Genomic DNA, 10,894 nt, shown 5'->3' with positions numbered 1-10,894 from the left:
GCATTGGCATGCTGTGGACGGGCATTTTAATTCCTATCTGCATTTCAAACTGAAGATATCAAGGATCAAATCTATGTTTTATCATTAAAGAAGATAGAAACAAAAACATGAAAGGGACAATGCCACCACGATCTTATTAAAACCTAATCCTTTCTCCTCACCTCAAGACTCATCTCCTGAAATGAAGCTGGGGCTCTAACACATGAAAATGTGCATAAACAAGTTATTTGCAATACTGTCATAGTTACTTAATGTGATCAGAAAAGAAACACAATCTGCTGACATCTATAGGTGAGATTTTACACCTTGTTTCCTGATGAGGTGTTCGCGGACCTGTTAGTTCTGGGGAGTTCCTGTTCTTGATCTTGTGACATTTTTGGAAATTCAAACAGAAATGTGGTTGTTGTCACTTTAAGAGTTTCTCTCTTTTTATTTAAAAAAAAAAATCTTTTAGATAATTTCATCTCAAATATTGAAACAGGTGTTTGTAAAAATAAACCACTGAACCTTGTTCACACAGAGAATTATAAACATTTAATCATGTTAAAAAAAAAATTTAACATCTGTTTTCTGATTGATCAGCTCTTGTTGAGAGCAGCTGCCAGCTGGTTGTAGCTCATCTTCCTCAGTATCTCCTCAGTTACCTCCTTGGCCCCCTCGGCATGGTACTTCTGGACCATGAGGTCAACAGTTCTGGTTCTGTCTGCGGCCTCCAGTCGGCTGACGGAGATTGGATCAGTCCGGAGACTCAGGAAGCGCTGGAAGGTTTTCAGATCCTCTGAACCGAGACGGTTGAGCATCTGCAGCAGCTGCAGGGTTGCATCTTCGTCCTGCAAGTCCAGCACCTTCACTGAGATGGGAGAGACCGGAACACAGATCAGACCAGATCCACACACATTAACTGATCTGCAAGACCGGTAATGTTGTGGTGATGGAGCTGTACTCCCTTAAGATGGTGTCGAAGAGGCCAAGATAAAGACAATGCTGGACAATACCTCCCACCCACTCCATGACGTACTGCCCAGTCACAGGAGCACGCTTAGTGAGAGACTGAGATTACCCAAAATGCACCACTGAATGACACAGGAAATCATTCCTCCCTGTGGATATCACATCCAACTAATGCACAGTACACACCGCAGTAGTTACACCATTTTGCACATCCCCTACAGTAAAATAACAAATAACATATAAATAAAGTTTTACATTTTAGGGTAAAATGTCAATCATATATTTTTAACCTTTGTAAGATTCTGGATATTTATAATTGAGCTATTTGTATATATTAAAGCTATTTTTTTATATTCTGTAATTTTGTAATATATTGCATTATTTCATTTCCTCGGGGATTAATAAAGGATTCTGATTCTGATGTTTATAGATCTGTCTGTGTGAACAAAAAGATCTGAGGTCACTCTGGATTAAACAGATTATTCAGATTAAGTCATCAGAAATGTTTGAAACTACAGTTAAATTAAAGGACTCATTAATAAATTTTATGTTATCACTGTTACCTGATAAACATTTCTCAGGTGGAACAGCTGGATTTCTGATTAGCTGATGAAAGAGTAAGTTTGGTTTGATTAAAGCCTCTAAAGGACAAAAAGCATGTCTGGGGGCAGCAGTCTGAAACTGCTGGACACCAGCCAATTAAAGGACAGGATTCAGACGCATGAGCACAAACTGGGAGCCAGGAAAAAAACACTGGTCAGGACAGGCAAACGTTCAATGGAGATGTCTGGCTGAAACAAACAAAGAGAAGCTGCAGGTTCACGAGCCTCCATGATAAAGTCTCACATTTTCAAGAACCATGATGTGTTTTCAGTTTGACTATGAATCAACTACAGACACAGGTAAAAGAAGGTCACATGTAGTGTGAATTACCTTTCAGCTGGATGTCTCGGGCCCAGACCTCACACTCTTTGTTGCCAAACAGCCAGCCGATCAGACGGGATCCAGCCACGTGACTCCTGAGCTGCAGCCTCACTTGTGTGGCTCCAGCCTTCAGCTGCACCTGGAATGACGGCAGGAAGTTGTTGTAGTCTCTGAAGTTCACGAACTTTGATGTCTGAAATGATAAAAACAACAAATGAGCTTCATGAGAGTGTGTGTGTAAAAATTAAGATCAGGGTCTAATCAGGAAGCAACGTCAACAAACTCAGCTTTCTGTTTCTGAACAGCTGATGAAGTTCCAATTCGAGGATTCACCATGGCAATGGTAAACAAAGAGAAAGCAAAGCATCAGGTGAGAGCAGGTGCAGCGTCCAAGTGACATACCTCTGGCTGGATGACTGTGACAGGCTCTCCAATCAGTTTGTATGTGTGATTTGGGATCAGTTCGCAGTCAGGAATAGCTTCGACATACTCAGCCCCAATCCGCCGCTTCCACTCCTTTCTCACCTGCACATCAGGTGATCAGTCAGAGCCACAAAGACTGATTCAGGTATTTGTTACAGGTGTCAGAGGATATCATTTCAAATATAAATCATTTGAATTTTAAACCTTTCACTGCACTTTTCATGGATATTGTAAGGACCCTTCAGGCAGGGCCTGCTTACCTGAGTGAGGCAGACATTCCTGGGCAGCAGCAGGACGAACAGTGTGGAATTAGTGGGTTGAGAGAAGATCAACACCAGGCCAGCAATCTGGTCACTGGGCGCTGGAGTCACCAGACCAAAACATGAGAAGCCCGAGATATCAACTGTCACATGACTATCGGTCACCTGACCTGGAGTGATAAAGTCCACACAGTCCCCAGTGACATGAGCTACAGATAGGAAGTGCTGACCACCATCTGCAAAATAGGAAAACATTCATCCAGAGACTATCAACAAACGTCAGCCAGCGATGGCAATTCAGACGTGTCTGACATGGTAACCCTGGAATGAGCCAAACACAAAATGTAAATCTAAACTTCTCTCCAAAGTCTCGGACTCAGAGGATTAAACAAGATCAGAAAGTATTTTTCTTTCCTCCAAAACATCAGGCGAGGATGATTTCTTCTGCAGGTTCTGTTTGCAGTCATGAGTACGCTCATTAATTATCTGCTGCAAGGCCAGTAAACGTGGATGTGAATGTGAAGTTTAACCTCATGGTGGGACTGTGACATGTAACTGGCAGTAAGCGTGTCAAAGAAACAGTTAGTGACCTGAGAGCAGCTGGCAATGCGGCAGGTGGAGTCGCTGGAAGCTCCCAGTCAGCAGGTGGAACCTGAACAGAGCTCCTGCCACCTGCAACCCTTTAGAGGACAGGAAGTCCACATCCCAGGGAACCATCTCATACACCACGTCACCAAATCCCTCCAACACCAGGCCTGTCAGACTGCACCTGAACACACCGTGCTGCTGGCAGCGCAACCTGGCAACATGGAAACATGGAAACATTACTGTTTATTTGTTAGCTCTTAACTGTGAGGTGATATTCAGAGCATCTAGACAGTGTTCACAGCCTTAAATTGTATTATACAGCCCTTTGCTGCATGTCTTCCCCCTTCTCTCTCTGCCCACGCTTTCCTGTCGTTTCTTCACTGAGCCTTCTAATAAAGTTGAAAATGGACAAAAAAATATTTGTTTATAGTCTTTTCTCCAATTGATCTTCTGAGTTAACTTCAGTAATTACTTCCTTCAAACCATCAACGTGTCTTTTAGACCCCATTCCTACAAGACTCATCAATGAAGTTCTGCCATTAATTAATGCTTCAATCTTAAATCTGTTCAACCTATCTGGGGGTTTGCTCACTATGTGTTTATACACCACTCTGCATTTAATCATTAGTGAGTCTAAACAAATCTAAGATTGTCTTCATACAAGAAACACATTCGACCACGCCAGACATAAAAATGCAGACTACAAGATGGCCAGGTCACTACTTCAAACTCCAAAGCTCATCAAAGATCCATAGGGAAGGTACATTATGGTTCAAGTTAATATCCTATAACAAAAAATAAATTTTATAAATATATATGGCCCCAGTTATGAAATTTGTAGAATATTTGTAGAAAGGTGCATAGATAAATACTTAATACATAAAGAACTAAAGAAGGCTGAAACCACAGTCATTATTTGGTGGGAGGCTTTAAAGCCCACGTCCTCATTTTAGGTTTGACAGCATTTTAGTAGATAGAGGTGAATGGCTTAAGCATGAATTGAGCTGCGGTTTGGGGAAGGCCCCAAAGGGAACCTGCAGCAGCTCCTGGGCCTGGCAGATTAGTACTACATAGAAGTGAAGAAGTGAAAGAATTGAAAAGGAGAAGGAGGGTGAGAACAAAGAGCTTGTAGAACTGGGGGATCATATATAGATAAGAACCGGAAGGAGCCTGTTGGGAGGCATTGTCCTGCTCCTGAAATTCAGATACTTTATCTCCAAATAAGGAAGGGGGGGCATCTAATTATCTCCATCGATGTCGGTCAGCAGCGACAGTTTCGGCTTTGTCCCAGGCGAGGTCGACGGTTTGCAGATCCTCCATAAATGTTCAACACCATGTGATCTTTGGCTGGCCTTGCTTTCCCTTGGCAGTGCGCGGGAACCATGTAATGGGGATCTTGGCCGGGCGATGAGCAGGTAGATGTAGAATATGGCCCGCAAAGTGGAAGCGCCTTTCGGCAACAACATCAGGCTGAGGGACGGGTAACTGCTCTTCATAAGACCTCTTTGTTCGTTATCCGGTCCCAGTAGGAAGGATGCCAGTATTGATCCATCCATTCATATCCTTTTCAGGGTCGCGGGACCCGTGCAGCTGTCAACCATCCAGACGCAGCAGTGGGAGTTGGAGTAGAGACCACGAAGGGCGTCTGCAAACTGCTGGGGGACTCCATAGTGATGTAGGATAGCCCATTGTCGGCCGGTGGACGCTGTCAAAAGCCTTCTTGAAATCGATAAAATTGATAGAAATCTTCCTTTGGTATTCCAATGTTTGTTCAACAATCATGCGGAGGGTGAAGATTTGGTCAACACATGACCAGCCACTCCGAAAACCAGCCTGCTCTTCTTGCAATCGCTCGTCCCCTGCATGTCGTAGCCGACTCAAAAGAACGAGGCAACGAGGTAGAAAGAACAAACCATAGTATAAAATCGCTCAACTGAATTCTCCTATAGGGATGTGATGCAAACTAGAAGATTAGACAGAGACTAGACTCGTTGAGATCATCAACAAGACTGGCTCTCTTCTACACTGTGTGTTTTGTACTGTATTCCTCCCCTCACCCCCAACTGGTCGCAGCAGATGGCCCCTCCCTGAACCTGGTTCTGCAGGAGGTTTCTTCCTGTTAAAAGGGAGTTTTTCCTTCCCACTGTCGCCAAGTGCTTGCTCATAGGAGATCATATAGTTGTTGGGGTTTCTCTGTGTTATTGTAGGGCCTTTACCTTACAAAATAAAGTCATCCAAGTGACTTTTTCAGTTTGAAGAAGAAGAAAAAGAAGTGATGAAACTGAAAACGCTATGTCCAGATGAACAGAATCAACCTCTTGGGGAATACCTCAAAATGACAAAGTGAAAAGCTCCAACAGGTTTGATGGGGACCGTTGGTACTCGGCTATTTTCAGATCTCTCCAGAGATGTTCAGTCAGGTTCAGGTCTTGGCTCTTGCTGGGTCACTTCAGAGTGGTCCCAAGCCACTCCTTTGTTATCTTGGCTGTGTGCTTAGAGTCACAGTCCTGTTGGAACCGTCGCCCCAGTCCAAGGTCCAGAGCCCTCTGGAGCAGGTTAGCATCAAAGATGTCTCTGTACATTGCTGCATTAATCTTTCCTTTGACCATCACTAGTTCCCCTGTTTCTGCTGCTGAGAAATATTTTGAGGTGAAAAAATGAATTTAATCCATTTTAGAATAAGGCTGTAACATGACAAGACAACATGACAGTGTGGAACAAGTGACGCACTGTGAATACTTCCACTGTAGGGTAAGGTGGTATTGATGAACTCGTATGATTTGGTGATAACGTCAGTATGTGTTGGGTCTGACTCACAAGAACTTACAAATAAAAACACATCAAACACCACAAACATAACTCGAGGTCACAACATCAAGAGCGGGGTCAACAGCAGCATGGCACCAGATCTGCCCTAACCCTCCATTAAACCAATCAGCCAAAAACCCTGTGTTACCTGAATATGCTTCCATCCTCGCTGACCTCAGGTGTAATCTCAACCTGCACAGACCAACAGGTAAAAAAATGATTAAAAAACTGGACTGATCAAAAAACTCAACAATTAGCACATCAGTGACATCACAGTGACACAACTTACCTGTGGTGTATTTGTCTCCAACCTGATGTCAGAGTAGGTCAGTGATGTCACTGCTTCTTCTTGAAAAAAGAGACCTGCAGAAAGATGACATCATCACATCACATGATTACATCCTTCCTGATAAATATCGAGTCAAGTGTAGCTTAGCACAGACTTTGCATACATACACAGCGTTGGCACGATCTTCATCAGGATCTCCATGGCGACACGTTCTGCCCGATTGGATCCAAAGAGTTTTTCTAGAAGTCTCCACGTCGTCCGTCTGTCTGCATGTTCCAACTGCTCTCCACCAATGGGAGAGTGACTTTCTGCAGTCATGTATTTGTTGACCAACCACTGGAAACACTTGAGTTCATCTGAGACCAGAAACTCCAACATCTCCATGATGACAACTGAGTCTGAGGCATTCTGGGAAACAAAAATAGGACAGCTGGTGACATCATGGATCAAGGTGAACTAGTGGTCTTCAGACCTGACATTCCCTCTGAGCCTTGCTGAAACTGTCAGGTGACAAAAAACAAACCTTGTCCCTGATGTGATCCTCTTTCAGCTCCTGCAGTAAAAAGGGTTCTGATTGACCAAGGGCGTGGTAGAACACTTTCTGAGCTTCCTCCCCTTCCTGAGGACCAGGTCTACTAGAACCCGGTTCCTGTCCTTGCAAGCTCCGTAGATGGCGATGGCCTCCCTTTCTGAGGCGTTGAGGATCCTGCAGCATTGCAGGGCTTCCAGGATGGGGCCGGGTCTCTGGATCCTGCTGATAAGCTTCCGCCGCTGAGTCTTCACAAAGCCTTGGACAGGTTTTAGATTTGATTCAGGTCTCAGGGGGATCATGGTGAAACGTACAGGGCGAACCTGATGATTTCCGCCGATTAGAGACCGGACTGCGGCCAACACCGCTGGCGCTCTGTCCTCCTTGTAACACCTCATCATTGTTTTGGCGGTGCTGCAGGCGTCAGCAGACCGCAGCCAGCGTGGAGGGATGGGGGGGAAGTCCTGCAGCAGGTCTGACTGACTGAGACCCCACTGGATCCTCCAGAGCTCCACAATTGGTAGCTTTGAAAGCTCCCGCAGCAGTACATCCTCCTTACCGTCCTCCATTGGGGTATGGGGTGAGTCCCAAACCTGAACTGCCTCCAGCATGTCACCCATGAGTTACGTGTGTGCCCTCAGCTTTGACTGACAGGCCAAGAGACCTCCTGCAAGACAAGCAAAGAGGCAACAAAAACCCTGACCAAATCAGTTCAATTCCATTTCATTTTATTTATATAGTGCCAAATCACAACAATAGTTGCCTCAAGGGGATTTATATTGTAAGGTAAATAGGTGTGCAGAGCCATAGCTGGACTGGCCATCAGGCATACCGGGCATTTGCCCAGTGGGCCGATGGTGATTTTGTTTTTTTGTTTTTTGTTTTTCTTTTGTAATGGTATAAACAATGAAAGGTGGTGGATTGGCCAGATCATGGCCGATGTGTAAAAATAACTCAGTTGTTTGGTGGTGGCTATGGCGGAGCTTCCACCAGCAGGTTGATGAGGGAAAGGGGAGGCAGGAGGAGTAGAGACCCGAGACGGTCGCCGAGTGTCAGGTGAACTGATCTTCAGGTAAGAAATTATGACCTGCAGTCTATCTGGGTCAAATATAAACCAAGTTTAGGTGTAGTTTATTTTCGTTGTGCTAACCTTTTACAGTCAGTTACAATACCTTGTAGCTAGCATGACGGAGTTTCTATACAGCTGGGTGGGTGCTTTGATGTTACTGATAGTGAACTTTATTTTATTCATAAGGTTAGTTAGTAGAGTTGCCAACCGTCCCGTAAAAAACGGAATTGTCCCATATTCAGAGAAAATATTATGTGTTTCGTATTGAGCCGAAAAGGAGCGCAGTTTGTCCTGTACTTCAGCTAGAATTAAAAAAAAAAAAAAAAAGACAGAAAGCTGGAGTTATTCTGTGTCTTTACGCTGCACAGCTGCTTCTTTTTTATCATTCATTTCTTAAAATGTCTCGCTTTTAATAGCTAATTATCTGAAAATATAAACGTGTTTGAGAATTATACCAGTACATCTGATTTGAGGTGCTATTTTTTACAGGAGCTACAGTATCCAGTCATACGTAGTGAGGAGGTAAAATTATTAAGAAGATAATCGACCTCTGTTGGACTAGCGTTCAAGTAGCGGCTCTGTGTTAGTACAGGGCATTGAAGATGATAACAGTGGGTGGATTATATTCTTAAACGTAGTTACAGCACTTTCAGAAACACATCTTCTGTGATGCAATCTACTCCCCACTGCTGTGTAATCAATTATTGTAAATTTAAAAGTTATTAGGAAATGATCAGACAAAAGAGGGTTTTCACGAAACACTGTTAAATGTTCCATTTCTGTGCCATATGTTAAAATAAGATCCAGAGTGTGATTAAAGTTGTGTGTGGGTTCTTTTACATTTTGAGAGAAGCCAGTTCTGAGGTTGTCATTTTTAGCATCTACATTTTATCTTAGCTGAGCACAAAATAAGACAGAAACACATACTGTGCCATTGTTACCTGTATTGGACAAATAAAACTTGAAACCATCACGGCCAGGCGGATCAGCTGCATGCTGATCAGCACACTCTGTTTCTTTCTCTCCTCCTCTCTCTCTCCTCTACTCTCTCGCCGGGGCGGAACTCACTGTGGGTTCACGCCCTCGGCCCACACCCTCGGGAGATGAGACACCTGGGTCTCATTAATATGATCAGCATTTAAGCCAGGAGGTGACTGCTGTTCGTTGCTGGATCGTTGTCTACCACGCAGCTCCCTGGATTTTCCCCCTGTGTGATTCCCGAGTGGCAAGTGTTGGAGTGAGAGCCAGTGATCGTGTGTATGGATGATCTGAAGAACACGTGCTTTTCCCCTGGAGCCTCTTTTCCCTCACGCAGCTGTACATAGCACTCCCCCCTGCACCTTCTTGTATATACACCTGGTGAAGTTTAAATAAATCTTTCTTGTGTGCATCTGAGCCTGGAGTCCTGCGCTTGAGTCCTCCTCCAAACCGTAACAGAAACTCCTTTTCCTGTCTCCTTCACTTGTTTTTTTTTTTTAGGCAGTCGATTTGAATGAGTAAACGAAACTGGACAGTTTGAGAAATCATTGTTTTAAACAACAATCATTTAAATTGAGGACAGTCTGAGCCTATAGCAGCTCTGTTAGGGTAACAAAGGTACTACGAGGTATTTAAGATAATTATTCCGGACTTTATGTGAGAAGAAGGATTTGCCTTTGTATAGAGTGATATTATCTGTAATTTGTCTTTGATAAAATCGTCAATAATCAAAGTCACTCGAACATCAACAATAAACACAAACAGAAAGGAGAGCGAGGTTAAGTGAAGCTGCTGAGGTGGAGCCAGAGCTCCGTCTGATCTGATAGAACGTGTTGGATATGGCCGAAGCAGCGAATTCAGCTTCAGGGTGTCTGAAAGGATTTCTGCTTAAAGCAGCACGCTTATTACTTTGATAAAAGAAGAAAAGATCACAGCTGATGAAGTCACAGCTACACGTGCATACCTCTGTTCATTCTCCTGCTAAAGAAAATTAAATAATAATGATAATGATGAAATGATGCTGTGAGTGCAGGAATGTTGTTGCTGAGGTCGAGGCTCTGTGTCTGCTCAGCCCTAACAGCATAGATAGCATTTCAAAATCAAACTAAGCCATCACAGACCCTCTGAATCGTGTTCAGCCACGAGCAGATCGGCAGGTAAAGCAATTGTTCTTACCTGAGAGCAGCTCTTCAGGTGAAACTTTCTTACAGGAGCTTTTATAAAACAAACTCACTGCAGCGTGATGAGTTTGAACTCTGAGAAACAAGATTGCAGCCAGTCTGAGTGATGACGAGTCTTGGTTTTCATAATTAATGCTCATCACAAAAACAGGAAGTCTGACCTACTGCTGTGGCAGTGATGGTTTCCTCTGCAGATGCTCACTTTAAAACCACAGAGTGGAGGTCAGTCAGTAAAAACCAGGCCAAAACTCCCCGTCAGCAGGAAGAGGCCTCGAGCAGAACCTGAACTAAAAGTCAGAGACCACCACAACCCACACCAGCCTCTAGCAATCCCCCACTCACTCTTGAGAGACAGGATGTGAGGCGTGTACTCTGTGCAGCGAACCCCAGGAAGTCCGCGGGCCCCGATGGAGTACCTGGGAAGGTCCTCAAAGCATGTGCCGAGCAGCTAGCACAGGTCTTCACTGACATCTTCAGCCTGTCTCTGGAACAAGCCGTCATTCCACCCTGCCTGAAATCTACCATAATCATCCCCATCTCTAAAAAGTCACCCATAACCAGTCTCAATGACTTCCGTCCAGTTGCACTAAATATAGTTAAATATAGTTAAATTATTGTATAGTTTTTATAATGTGCTACAAGCAGGTGTGCACTTTTATAGAGCTGTTTCTAATCTCGTTATACTATGTATAATGACAATAAAGGCTTTCAATTCAATTCAAGATGGTCAGTAAAATCCCAGGAACCCCAAACAGATCTAAACTCTGAGTCTAATCAGTCAGAGCCACTAAAGGCCTTTTAATCATTTCACTGCTCTGAGGGGCTCACAGGGATGAAAACAGACTGGAGCAAAACACTGAACTGAACAAGAGCTCTGTTTGCTGTGTGTGATAA

General features: G+C 43.9%; 1 protein-coding gene across 1 annotated transcript; it reads right to left on the bottom strand.

The window, feature by feature from the left end:
* Positions 1-493: 493 nt before the first annotated feature.
* Positions 494-6,647, bottom strand: LOC146361869 (uncharacterized). The gene is made up of 8 exons (XM_084920980.1): positions 6,411-6,647; positions 6,244-6,317; positions 6,103-6,146; positions 3,149-3,357; positions 2,559-2,794; positions 2,278-2,400; positions 1,885-2,068; positions 494-850 (listed from the first exon to the last, which is right to left on the bottom strand). The coding sequence occupies exons 1-8, from the start codon at positions 6,625-6,627 to the stop codon at positions 579-581; spliced, it is 1,359 nt and encodes a 452-aa protein (XP_084777106.1). The 5' UTR covers positions 6,628-6,647; the 3' UTR covers positions 494-578.
* Positions 6,648-10,894: the final 4,247 nt, after the last annotated feature.

Source organism: Perissodus microlepis, chromosome 23, assembly GCF_051167445.1.
Source record: "Perissodus microlepis isolate ML-2025 ecotype Zambia chromosome 23, ASM5116744v1, whole genome shotgun sequence".
Lineage (NCBI taxonomy): Eukaryota > Metazoa > Chordata > Actinopteri > Cichliformes > Cichlidae > Perissodus > Perissodus microlepis.
Note: the sequence above shows the minus strand (reverse complement) of the source record. Positions and strands in the feature narration are given on the sequence as shown.

What these genes read in the sequence shown, in the direction of transcription:
- LOC146361869 (XM_084920980.1), bottom strand. Translation starts at nt 6,627, where the DNA reads ATGGAGATGTTGGAGTTTCTGGTCTCAGATGAACTCAAGTGTTTCCAG. An exon ending in TGGAGACAAATACACCACAG is followed by an intron (nt 6,147 to 6,243) that starts GTAAGTTGTGTC and finishes TGGTCTGTGCAG; the next exon opens with GTTGAGATTACACCTGAGGT. An exon ending in CCGAGACATCCAGCTGAAAG is followed by an intron (nt 851 to 1,884) that starts GTAATTCACACT and finishes CTCCCATCTCAG; the next exon opens with TGAAGGTGCTGGACTTGCAG.